Below are 13,794 nucleotides of genomic sequence, written 5' to 3' on the forward strand. Positions count from 1 at the left end.
CAAGTCCCCTTGCTCGAGGGCACCACCCACCGGACTACACGTCCCAGAAGCTCGCGCGCCGCCCAGCCCGCGGCTTCTTCTCCATGAAGCGCCCAGAGCCCGACCACAGCGCGCTAAGGCCCTGTGGGAAATGTAGTCCTCAGCAAGATAAGGGCGTTGTAAGCGCTGTACGGGCGCTGCCCCTCTGTGGCTCCACTTCTGGTGCTGTTGCGCTCCTGCGTCTCCTGGTGGAAAACTTGCCTTCGGTTGCAAAATTTCTAAACTGACAGAGGCCCATGGCAGGAAAAGGAAAGATGTTTTTCAGACTACGTAATGATACACTGGGGGAAAAGGGGTTTGGTTTTGTTTGGGACAGAGTTTCACTTTGTAGACCAGGCTGACCTCAACTTCATGAGCCTCTTGCCTTAGCTTCCCAAGTGCTGGGATTACTGAAGCGAGTCACCCATCTACTCGGTTTTCACTTCTTTGCTTCTGAACCTACGTTACCATCACGGCCACAGAATAGGTTTGGGGCATCGTTCCCAGCTGCTAGGAAAACTCCTCAGCTTCTACAAGTGGTTTCTCCTCATGGCCGATCACAACTGAGTCTCCCCCACTGTTGTCTAGATTTACAGCGCATAGAGGATATATGTCAGGCAGAGGAAAATGCATGAGTTATTGCTGCAGCTATGGGTGTTAACGTCTCTTCATATTCAAGCTCTGTGTCGCAGGGTATGGCATTTCTCTCTTGAGGGCGGAGTATAATTTCCTCATCCCAGGAAGCTTGCTGTAGCCAACACAATGAAGTGGGTAGCGCTAACTCCATGTGGCAACGGGCCGGTTCACCAATTCTGTTGCCCTTCTGCCAGAATGAATGAATAATCATGGGTAATGATCATGAGCTCAGTGGGTAAAAGGTGACAATCACCAAGTCGGATGCCCCGAGATGTGGTGATGTGAATGAAAATGGCCCTCAAAGCCTCCTCAGGAGAGGTGCTATCGGGAGGTATGGCCTTGTTGGAGGAAGTGCGTCAACTGGAGGTGGGCTTTGAGGTTTCCTTTACTCTCCACCTCCATGTCCCATGGTGGACGATATTTGAATTATGAAATAAAATTAAGCCCTTTCTCCCTTAAGTTGCTTCGGTCAGAGTATTTTATCACAGCAACAGGAAAAGGAAATAAGATGGAAATGCTGTACCTAGGGCCTAGGTTAGATGACACACAGCACCAGACATAAAAGCGACCCGATTAAGATAAATGGTGTCACCTAGTCCATCTTGGGCTTATCCCGGGGGTGTGAACAAGAAGCACTTGTGTACCAATGAAAGTTTTGTTGTTGTTTTGAGACAAGGTCTCTCTGTGTAGCCCAGACTGGCCTCAAAATCCAGAGATCTACCTGCCTCTTGAATGCTGAAATTAGAGGTGTGTGCTACCACACCTAGCTAGGAAGATCTATGGTTTAAGGTTCCTTTGTGTTTATGTGTCTGTGTGTGCTTGAGTGTATGCATATGCACCACGTGTATGGGCACCTGTGGAGGCCAGAAGAGGGAGTTGAATCCCCTAGAACTGGAGTTAGGTGGTTGTGAGTCATCCCATGCCTTATTATCATGACCATAGTTAATTGCTACAGGAGATATGAGTGGTTTATGAGGTATGCAATAAGTTCACGAATATTAATGTGAAGCTGGCATGTGCCAGGGTGGAGGAGGATAACTCCAGATGTAGAAGTCTCTGCTTGATTGAGGATGCAGTATTGCCCTCTCTGTAGGAAAAGTAACTTTAATGTGACTAACCATTGTGCTATCAGATGTCTGACTGGAGGTAGGTAGAGCACCAATCTTGGCTTCTTTCTTGCCTTCATGGGGAGGGAACTGGTTTGCTTGCCATTGCTGATAACATTGTAATTATTTCCCACTTTACAACATTCCCTCCTTGAATTAATACTAGTTTACACTCAACATTCAGCCATTCTTGGAAAGCTTGTTTCTTTTGGCCAATGAATGGATTATTTGTGTGCTGTGGTTTGGGATGAGAGTCTTGTAGGGCTTGTCGGTTAAGGGTGTGGGTCCCCCGCCTGGCTCTTTAGGGAAGTGACAAATCTTTGAGAAGCAGGGCCTAATTGACAGTTCTTAGGTCACTAGGGTATGCCCTTGAAGGGACCTGTGGGATTCTGCTTCCTGAGTTACACTTTTTGCTTCCTGGTTTGTGAGCAGAGTAGTTTATCCCGCAAGCACACTCCCACCTCAGCCACCCTTGCCAGCATCTCAAAGTAATGGAACCCTTTGATCTTGGGCAGCAATCTTAAGCCAAAAATAAACCTTATTTGTTCACAAGTTAATTGCCTCGGGTAGTTCACTATAACAGTGAGAAGGGTAGGCCTTTCAGTCAGACTCTAAAAGAGAATGGGGCACTAGGAACCAAGCTTACCCTGGCCACATATCTCTTTGTTATATCCAACTCTGATCTATATGATCACTTACCTAGTTAGCTACTAGTTTCTTTTGATTATGACTGGATATTGGGAACCAATGAGCACATACCGGCTGATGCTAGAGAGATGTCCAATCTCATGCACTAAATATGGTGGTAGGGAGTTAATTATGCTTTCGAATGAGGTGTGTGTGGTGGGGAGAAAGAATTCCTTAAGAGCATAAGGGTTGGTCATGCAATCTCAATGGACATGCATTTTATTTCTTTTCTCTATTACCTTCTATCAGGGTAGAAGAATCTTGAAAAAGGAAAAATCTCTTGCCTTGACCTATGCTGAAGTCCCTTGTTAAGATGACTATTCGAGCCAGGCGGTGATGGCACACACCGTTAATCCCAGCACTTGGGAGGCAGAGTCAGGTGGATCTCTATGAGTTCGAGGCCAGCCTGGTCTACAAGAGCGAGATCCAGGATAGGCACCAAAAGTACACAGAGAAACCCTGTCTCGAAAAACCAAAACCAAAAACAACAACAACAACATATGACTATTCAAGAATGGCTCTGTGGTAGTTTGAATGTAATAGGCTCCATAAGTTCATAGGGAATGGCACTATTAAGAGGTATAGCTTTGTTGGAAGAAGTGTGTCACTGTGGGGATGGGCTTTGAGGTTTCCTATGCTCAGGATACTGCCGAGTGTCTCAGTTGACTTCCTGTTGCCTGCAAGATGTAGGACTCTCAGCTACTTCTCCAGCACCATGTCTGCCTGCACACTGCCATGCTCTCCACCATGATAATAATGGACTGAACCTCTGAAACTGTGAGCCACCCCTATTAAATGTTTTCCCTTTATAAGAGTTGCTGTGGTCATGGTGTCTCTACACAGCAATAGAATCCTCCAGGAAATGAGCCAAGACCTGCTGAAGTGCTTGCAGAGTGTGAAGAAAATACAGAATGGGTAGTAGAGGAAGGTAGTTCTAGATAAATACCATCTAAGGCCACAGGACCAGTTGCAGAAATGAGGATTGTAACTGACATGAGTACTTCTGTTGTATTTTGTTAAGAATGTATTTGTATAGATATTTGTGTTTTTCTTTCAATTTTTTTATCATATGTTGTAACATCAATTAAGGAAATATCAATGGTTATCGTATGTAAGTGTAAGTGTAGAAGGATGTCTCCCAAGGGACATTGCCATTATTTTTTAATTAAATTTTTTTCATTTGTTTTACATTCTGACCACAGTTTCCCCTCCCTCCTCTCCTCCATTCCCTGCCCCCACCTCCTTTCTACCTCACCCCCCATCCACTCCTCCTCCATCTCCTTTCAGAAAGGGGCAGACCTCCCATAGGAGTCAACAAAGCATGGCACATCAAGTTGAGGCAGGACCAAGCTCCTCCCCCTGCATCAGGGTTGGGTGAGGCAATCCAGCATGGGGAATGGGTTCCCAAAAGCCAGCTCAAGTGCCAGGGACAGGTCCTGATCCCACTGCTAGGAGCCCCACAAACAGACCAAGCTACACAACTGTCACACATATGCAAAGGGCCTAGGTCAGTCCCGTGCAGGCTCCCTAGCTGTCAGTCCAGAGTTGGTGAGCTTCTATGAGCTCAGATCAGCTATCTCTGTGGGTTCCCCATCATGACCATGACCATCTCACTCCTCCTCAGGTGGTACAATCCTTCCTCCCCGACCCCTCTCTCTTCAACAGGACTCCTGGGGCTCGGCCCAGTGCTTGGCTATGGAGCTGTGCATCTGCTTCCATCAGTTACTGGATGAATCATTGCCACTATTCTAAATTTATGATGTGTTTGCAGTTGTATGAGGGATAGTTATATCATATTAGGTATAATTATGACCTAGTTAAATATGTAATGCATTTGCAATTCTATGTGGAATAGTTATAATGTTTAAGCATAATTATGACCTGGTTATTGTTTTACATTTGGAAATTAATCATGACATGAGATGTGATTGTGTGTCAAGTTGACAAAGGGTGGATTGTGATGGCTATTCTTGGTTGTCAACTTGATTATATCTGGAATGAGCTATACTCCAGAAATGGAGGGTAAACTTGTGATCCGGACCTTGAGGCGAGAAGACAACTTGTCTTTGATTCAGACCTTGAGGCTGGATGACACACACTTTTAATCCAGAGGAAGTGAAGTGCATTGGCCATCACCTTTGAGTTATGGAATCAGAGATGCAGGAGCCATGGATTGTGTATGGTCTTCCCATCATGGTCACCTATAGGGCTCCGGTTAGCTAATGGACTTTAAATCTCTGGTCATTATGAAGCTGCAAGCATGCTTAATGATGAACTCTCAGAGGAGTTGGGGAATAGCTCAGTTGGAATAGTACTTTCCATTCAAATATAAGGACCTGGGTTTAATCCCCAGAACTCATATAAAAAGCCACGTGTGGTGACACACACTTGTAATCCCGGAACTTTGCTATTGTTGGTCAGTGGGGTGGGGGAGGAACCCTGGAGACCACTGGCCAGCCAGCCTGGCTTTATTAGGGAGCCTCACAAGATGGGTACCCAAGGAATGGCACCCCCAAGGTTAAACTCTGGCCTCCATGTACCACACACACACACACACACACACCCTCTCCAATGATAGCTAGAATAACCAACTAAACTGTTATGTTCCTGTTGGTGAATCTGGGCTAAAGTATAATGAACTGAAATAAACACTTTTTAATCTTCTGCAAAAGTTAGGAATAAATGCCTCATTGCGGCACTAAACCCTAATATTACTATTCTTACACCAAGGATTCATGAACCTTTGTTTTTAGAACCTCATATTTCCAATTAAAAATATTCCATCAACTAATCAAAATATATTTACAGTTATAATAAAATCTAAAACCACTACTGGGTGATTATGATTTACTGTGATCAAAATATGATTTAGTCTTCGGGGTGCAGTTAAACACATGGACCCAAGTAGAATCCATAGAATCCCTGAGAAGTCATTATTGAAATATACAATCCTTAAAAAAAAAATAAGACAAAGCACGTGTAACAAAAGCATTAAAACCTGAGTTTATATTTCCAGAACGTGCATAGAGCCTGTATCTGTGACCTCAGCACTTTTACAGCAATCTTGGAGGCTGGGACAGTATCCCCAGAAGCTCGTAAGGTATCTGCTCTGGGGTACATTGTGAGGGACAAAAAGAGATCTTTTCTCAAATAATGGGAAGGTGGGGATTGACCCCAGAGGCTGTCGTGGGACTTTCACACCCACCCTGGGGCATGAGTGTATGTGCCTATCCTCTCTCACAAATATCCATTCACGCATGTACACACAGCTGTTGTCGAAGAGCCAGATTTGTAAGCCAAACTTTGTAAGGCTACGGGGCCACTAACGTTTTGAATTTTTAACTTTATCAACAGAAACGAGTCCCCACAAAGTTACCAACCCCCAAACACATAAACTGGAAAAAGAAGAGACTGAGGATGATCTTATTTTTAACTTTATTTTTATTGTTGACACTATTACAAGATAGAACAACTACAACCATATTAACAAACCAAAAGCCTGTGCACAGAAACAAGAAAAGAAAATATATTGAGATGTTAAACACAGTCTTTGGGCGATGAGAATATGGGTGAGTGTCTCTTCTACATTTCCACATCTTTGAGGCTACTAGGATGGACACATACTGCATATATAATAGAAATATAAGCAATAAGGGCAGCCTACTAGAACACTATGATAAAGACCCCTCCAAGAAACTGAGAAAACGCACTTCACTGTAATCCCACACAGCTACCCCGCTGTTCCACACCTCTCCACACTTCTTCCATCTGATGACACTACATACTTATCGAGGATGTCCTAATAATCACATACGTGGTGCGCAGATCCAGATGTTACTAGGAACTTGTTGGAAATATAACTGCTTTTTCTACTTCACAACAGTTTCCCAGTTTTCTTTGAGTATGTCTTATATTTGTGATACAGAATACATACATAAAGTTTTTTTTTTTTTTTACCCAAACACCAAAGATTATTCAAGAAATTTGGAACAAAATATTTAACCATGACCCCCCCACCCCCAACACTATTTTTAATTGTTTCCCACGTTTTTGTTTTAGACATTATGCAAATCTATTTAACACTGTTTTAATCACAAGTTTGTGCGATGACACAAGATGGAGAACACAGATGAAGATCTTAACAGTTGTTGGATATGGGGAATATGGGCAGATATTTCTTTTCAATTTTCAACTGTATTTTCCAATTTTTCACTGGGTACATAGTATGCTTATAATGGTGACACTGCATACTAAGCCTTATTATCAGGATACTGTTACAAGGAGCATAGGGAGAACTTCAGATCAAAGTATTTTACTGTAATTACACAGGAGTACTAGAACAACTATCTTGAATACACGTTTTGACACAGTTATAATATATAAACCTGTGCACAGCAACAAGAAAACAAGATATTAAAGAGTATATCTATCTTTGGATGGTGGGGACATGGATTATCTTTCCTCCACTTTTCTGCTATTTTCCAACTGTTTCATAATGAGTTCCAATTATGTTCACGATGGAAATGTGATCCTTAACTTTTGAGTAACACTACCATAAAGAACATTCTAGAAATTTAAGAAAATAATGCTCGACTATAAGCCTACAACAACACAATAGCTTTTGACTATAAGCGTACATTTTTTTAAACAGTTATAATTGTAGTATAAATATAATTTTGTGTCCTGCTTTCTCCACTCCATATTCTGTGAATGTCTACTACACAACTCTCCGTGATGATTGCTTCTAAACAACTGCATAAGAATCCAGGGCACTTTGACTTAATTATTCTTCTACAGTCTGGCATTTCAGTTATTCCTAATCTTCTACTCACTCAGTTACGGTTAGAATGGACACTCAGACTTCTTGGCAAGTTGCTTTCTAAAAGGGGTCTAGTGGGGGCGGGGTAACACTGTCAACGATAACGAACCCCCAAATTTACCCCGATGACGTCAACACTGACTTCTCTTTCAAGGGTGCTTCCCCCAACGCGTCATTACCCCTCCATTTCCCTGGATGTCAGTTCCAACCTGGGGTCTCACTATGCAGCTGGCCTTCACCTGTGCCATGCCATCATAAAAGCCTTTCTTCCAACTACCCAGGACACTTCATTCCATTTGTTCTTACCACCCTGACCTTCCAGTCCTGCTGATGGTGTTTTCTTCGGCCTGTCTCACTCCCTGCCTAGATCTGCTGTTATCTTGGGACTCCCTTCTTTGGCTCACTGGGTTCTAGTTCTTGCTCTTTACTCATCAACCTCCGAAGACTTGGGCATCCCTTGAGTCTTGGACACACTCCCTGTGAGCCCCGGTTCTACAGATCTAGGAGCCTAAGAGTCAGACCCATTTCCTCAGCAGGTTATCTCACTTCACTTTCTCTGAAGATCTGTACACGGCTTTCGATCTTTCAGCTACAGATCTGCTTTTTTTTTTTTAAAGTTTTTTAAAATTTTTAAATTTTTTTTTCCCCAGCCAACAGAAGGCCAAAAAATTGTCTTTTATATAGCCATTATGCGAGGGGAGGGGAAGCAAAGGAGCGCAGGCAGTCCATGTATAGGACGCAGGAAATCTCAAGCTGGGAAGTCATTTTGTGTTCAAGAGGACAACCAATGACATCAAGACAGACGTGACACTCTATGGAAAGCTCGGAAATACTTAGGAGGGCTCAATGAGAAAGAACAATGGGAACAAAAAAAATTAAGGCTGCTGGGGAACCTGAGTCCATGTTAAGCTAGGATTAACTATAAAGAAAGCTTTTTGTGTGTGTGTTTTTGCTTTTGTAAAATGCAAGTTTGACTTGGGGTTGACGGACACATAAAGAACAGGGGGATTAAGTCTGGAGATACAAAGGTCTAAGGATACTAGCTCCTGGGCGCCCAGGGAGCACACTGACTTGTGGCAAGCACACACACCACCACACAGGTGACTCAAGCGACGCTGCCACTTGTCACTTAAGGCAGGAAGCACACAGCGGAGTTAATGAAAGGTTGCCAGTCCGCTTCCTTATTTACAACGTAAGAGCCTCTCCTGTGGTCTCCAACCTTCCTTAGGCACTGCCGTGATCTAGCGACGGTTGTCACCCACTCTTTAAAGGCAAAGACATTAAGATTTACAGGGCAAAGCTTCAGGTCTCAGGAATTCACAATCGAACACACGATGAAAGGGTTAGAAAACAAAAACCCAAACCTTAAAGAACACCTGAAATGTAACGTATTTTTTTTTGTTTGTTTTTGTTTTTGCATGAAAACCACGGTAAGGTCTATAAAATGTGGTGACGGGTCGGGTCACAGAGACAAATCCACATACTGTAAAGGGTTACACAGTCAGTCTCAAGGGGTGTTGGGTGCACACCAAATGGCTGTGGAAGCTAAAATGTCTTTTTTTTGTCCACACACAGCCAGGATTCAAAGACACATGATCTTTCACACTCACACCTTCACAGGACTATCTAAGAGGTAGGGGACAAAATAGTCCATTACTGGGAAGGATACTAATGGGGGTCAAATGATGCACAGTAAAGCTTCCGCAGGATGGACAACACTTACAAATATATGCTAAATTGTTGCTCTCTTCCTCCTCAGGAAAAAAAAAAAAATCAGAGCCCCAGGCTAGGTAGCTCTGTATATAGTAAACTGTAAATTCTATATATAGCACACTAAATCCAAATATATGTATCAATGATTCGCTGTGATTTGCTCATTTATATACACGGCATGAATCATGTATGGGGTATGAAAGGGATGCCATTTACAGTCGATTGGGGTAACCTCTGTGGTCTTGAATATTCACCGGGTTTTCCCTCAATCTAGTTAGTTACTGAGATGAAAAATGAGATGTGTGCTCTATCTTTCCTGAATGTACACTGATGTCCCATAGGGAAGAGCTAAGACTGGAAGAAGTCTCTGCTCTCAATCTCTATTTTTCAGTCTGAGTTTTCCGATGAGATGAGAAGTCCGGTATGAGAATAAGCAAGATGAATTTCTATTAACATTTTGGGTTGGTTTAGGCTCTCGCTGTGAGTATTTTAAGGGTCTGGTTCTGGGAGGAAGGTTTGGTTGTGTCCTGTGTTTCCTCAGCCAGTGTGAGAATTCTGGTGTCTGGCGAGGGAGAGGCGGTCTTGGAAGAGCTGCCCGCACACGTCGCACTTGAAATACTTGTCATCATCCGCCTGCTCGGCCCCGCCGGCGCTGGTGCTGGCGCGTTCAGGGTAGCCGGGGGACTCTCCGAGGGCGTTGGCGGGCTCGAAGATGATCACGCTGGCGTGGCTTTTCAGGTGCTCGCCGAAGGCCGCGCTGGAGGCGAAGGTTTCCGTGCACTCGTGGCAGTTGTAGTACGGTTCTTCGACCTCAATCTCTTCATCTTCTCCTTCCTCTTCGGGGTCTTCGATGTCTGCACCGTCAGGCTCGTCGGCGTCTCCCTCCGGCTCTTCGACATCTTCCTCTGGCTCGTCAGCCCTCTCTTCTGGGTCTTCGATGCCGGCTCCATCTGGCTCATCGGCGTCACCATTGGGCTGCTCCGCCTCTGCGTTGGGCTGCTCCGCCTCTCCGTCCGGCTCGGCAGCTTCTCCATCCGGCCCTTCGGCCTCTCCATTGGGCTCTGCGGCCTCCAGCTCGGGCTCTGCAGCCTCCACTTCCGGCTCGGCGGCCTCCACTTCGGGCTCGGCCGCTTCCGCGTTTGACCCCTGGATCCTCAGGACTTCTTGTGGGATGAGGACATTGGCTTCGACCTCTTGGGCAGTGGCGGCTACTATGTCCGACCCGCCTTCTCGCTCCGGGTGGAACACCATGCGCTCGGCGATGACCGTGTCGTCCAGGAAGGGCTGCCCGCAGTCTTTGCACTCGTACAGTGGGATGTGCTTCCTGAGGGGCTCGGTGAGAAAGGAGGCGTGGGTGTAGGAGGGCCCGTACTCGTAGGGCTCGTCCTTGTGGACTTTGGTGTGGTGGTCCCCGAGCTGTTTGGCAGTGAAGAAGCACTCCCCACAGATCGTGCACTCAAAAAGCTTCTCTTCGGTCTCGCTGCCCTGGTACTCGGTGAGGGCCAGGCCTTGGATGAAAATCTCCTCCGTCAACTCGTTCTGCTCCAGCATTTCGTCATCCCTGTGCTGCCTCATGTGCTCGTTGAGGGCGGAGCTGTGAATGAAGCCTTGCCCGCACTGACGGCATCGAATGGCTGACCCAGTGACGGCGGCGGGATTCCTCTCGGCGGCGCGATTCCTCCTTGGCCTCGTGACGGGCAGGAGAGCGATGAAGCCATCATCGCAGGCCTTGACAGAATACAGCTGGTCTTGTTCATGGACTCTCTGATGCTCGAGAAGCAGTGAGCTGTGAGTAAACGACTCCCCGCATTTTGGACATTCGTACAGCTTCTCTCCAGAGCACTTATTCTCAAATTCGCTGACGGGGTGGGCATGAACTTCGGAGGGTGCATATTCGCGACTGTCAACCAGATCCTTTCTGCTGTGGACATCCTGATGGCTTGTGAGGTCTGTGAGGTCAGTGAAGCCCAGTCCGCAGTCCTGGCATTCATAGATCATGTCGCCGGCGTCATCTTTCTTGTGGTCTTCAGAACCTGAGGCCTGAATGGTAGCGTCTTCTGCTTTGTTCTGGCCGTGGGACTCTTCACCATGGGGCTCCTCACCACCCATCTCCTGATCAAGGGGCCCATTGTCATGGGGCTCATCACCATGGGGCTCCTGGCCATTGGGCTTATCACCATGGGGCTCTTCGTTGCGCATCTCCTGATCAAGGGGCTCTTCGTTGCGCATCTCCTGATCAAGGGGCTCTTCGTTGCGCATCTCCTGATCAAGGGGCTCCTTGTCCTGGGGCTCATCACCATGGGGCTCCTGGCCATGGGGTTCTTGGCCATTGGGCTCTTTGTCATGAATTTTTTGACCATGAGTTTGTTTATCATGGGGCTCCTCGGCATATTTTTCTTGGGTGTGGGTTTTCTGTACACTGAGGTTGTTGCTGGTAGCAGAGCGTTGTCCAAATTCTCTGAATTTGCGCACTTGCTCTTGAATGAAGCGTTCTTGGGCATAACTGGTCTGAGGGTCGCTAGGGGCCAGGCTGCGGATGACAGATCGCTCGAAATGTCGGCTCCCGGAGGGTCTTTCTCTGTCGTGAATCTTCTGGTGCTCGATGAGGTCAGACCCATGAGCAAAGGCCTCCCCACATTCCTGACACTCAAAGAACTTCGCTCTACGGCGGAATGCCTGCAGGTCACCAAAAGGCAGGGAGTGGATTAGAGAGGCCTCACTGCTCCTGGTCTCAATGTACTTCTTTTTGGCACGAGCCTTCTGGTGTTCGCGAACACTTGAGCTGGGCACTGAAAATGTGACATCTTGATTAGATTCACGGGGCTCTCCAGAAAGGCTTGGAGGCTCAGCACGGGGTACACCCGGGGGGATGGAATCCGTGTGGTTGCTGCTGTTGCTTCCTTCATAAGTGTCTTCTCCGGTAGGAATCTTCCGACGCTTATTGCTCAGCTCTGGGATGTAAATGGAGGACTCGCCCTCCTCATCGCATCCAAGCAGGTCATTTGCCCTATGACGTTTCAGAGGTCGGGGGGCAGGCAAGCTGTGGATGATGGATCTCTTGAATTCCTTTCCTTCAAAGATGCTCCCTCTAGAGAGGATTCTGGGGAGAATGCCTCCCGTGGTCTGGGTGCTAGACTCTGTCACTGATCTTGGTTTAGGGAACCCGAATGCGCCGCGACTCTTCAGAGGTAGTGCAGGACCCAAGCTGTGAATGACAGGCCTCTCGTAGGGTCTCCCCTGGGAGCCGTTTTCCATGGTTGGGGACTTCGGCTTGTCATTGGGGTTGACACTGATGGTGAATGGCTTGTCATCTTCGTTTGTAGGTGGTCTTGTTATAGTATGACTCTTCTGAGATTCGGCAAAGGGCTTCTCATATCCCCTGCCCTCAAAGAAATTCTTTCGAGAACGATTTTTCTGGTGGTCACCGGGGTCTGAGCTTTCCATCAGTGCATCTCTGGCATTGTTAAAGTCGAACAGCTTCTCCCTGTAGGTTTTCTGGCGCCTTCTGAGGGACTGACTTGGGACAAAGGTCTCCTCGCACATCCTGCTCTTATTTTCGAATGGGTTTCCTCGAGTGTGGATTTTCTGATGCTCCCTCAGGGACGAGAGGTGAAGGAAGCTCTCCCCACACACCTTGCATTCATAGATCTTGTCTTTCCTGTACATCTTCCGAAACTCATTGAAGTTTGGACAGGTCAGAAAGGGTTCCCCGCGCTCGCGCTCGCGTTCGCGCAGCTCCCGTGCACGCGCACGCATGCGCTGGCGTTCTCGCTCACGCTCATTCTCTCTGTCGTCTGAGTTGCCTCTGCCGTGGGTTTTCTGGTGCTCAATCAGGGCCGAGCTGTGCAGAAAGGTCTCCTTGCACACCTTGCACTCGTAGAACTTGTCTTTGCCATATATCTTCTGCAGCTCGCTGAAGGTCGGGCTAGGCATGATGGTGTCCTCGTTCTCCTGGTCATTGCATTCGGCAAGGTACTCCCTAGCATGGATTTGGCGATGCTCTGCCAGGGCTGCGCTCCTACTGAAGGTTTCTCCACACTCCTTACACTCAAAGCGTCGCCCCCCGCCCTGACCTTTCTGTACCTCATTGACAGCCACACTGTGGATAAAGGACTCTCCATACTCATAGAGATTCTCCCTAGTGTGCATGATCTGGTGCTCGACAAACTCAGAGATGACACTGAACGACCTCCCGCACTCATCACACACATACGGATCTGCCGGAAAATCGATCGGCTGCGACTCGGGGACGGGAGGGCAGCTCAGGTTACCCATGCTCATAGCCTGCCTCATCTCACTGCCACACTCAAAAGGCTTCTTCCTCACACAGCTCTTATGCTCGTGACCCCTCTCATCAGAATCAAAGTGATAACGCCGCTTCCTTTCCAGCACTCGGTTTCTGGAAAGCAGGTCTGCATTGAACCGGAAGCCACCCCTGTACGCTCTCCCCTCAGGACCCCTCTCCTGGATCACTGACTCTCTTCTGTTGGACGCACCGTCCTTCCAGTTGTCACTGGGCCTGGGGAACCTCGGGGGTGGAGGAGGAGGAGGAGGACGCTCGTGCAGCTCCCTCGCTCTTGCGGATTTGCGTGACACATCCTTGATGAATTTTTCCATTATCACTCCATGAGAAGATTCATCCTCACAGATTCCGCGTCGGTGGGCCGGCTTTTTGGCTTCAGGCATGGGTTTCAGACCTGCAAAGAAACCCCCACATGTAATTCTTCCCTTGTGCCTAAGCTCAGGACAGTGTGTGTGTGTTGCCTGTGGTGGTTGCGAATGTGAAATGTGGAAGTGTCTCCATGTGGGGGTGGC

General features: G+C 47.2%; 1 protein-coding gene across 6 annotated transcripts in view; it reads right to left on the reverse strand.

Moving 5' to 3' along the window:
- Positions 1 to 5,870: 5,870 nt before the first annotated feature.
- Positions 5,871 to 13,794, reverse strand: part of Peg3 (paternally expressed 3) — a 45,027-nt gene continuing 37,103 nt past the window's right edge. For all 6 annotated transcript variants that reach the window (XM_076570652.1, XM_015987056.3, XM_076570639.1 and 3 more), the window contains one exon: positions 5,871 to 13,676. In XM_076570652.1, the coding sequence (XP_076426767.1) occupies positions 9,517 to 13,676 (4,160 nt within the window). In that variant the 3' untranslated portion in view covers positions 5,871 to 9,516. The remainder of the gene's footprint in view (positions 13,677 to 13,794) is intronic.

This window comes from Peromyscus maniculatus, chromosome 1 (genome assembly GCF_049852395.1).
Source record: "Peromyscus maniculatus bairdii isolate BWxNUB_F1_BW_parent chromosome 1, HU_Pman_BW_mat_3.1, whole genome shotgun sequence".
In the NCBI taxonomy this organism is placed as follows: domain Eukaryota; kingdom Metazoa; phylum Chordata; class Mammalia; order Rodentia; family Cricetidae; genus Peromyscus; species Peromyscus maniculatus.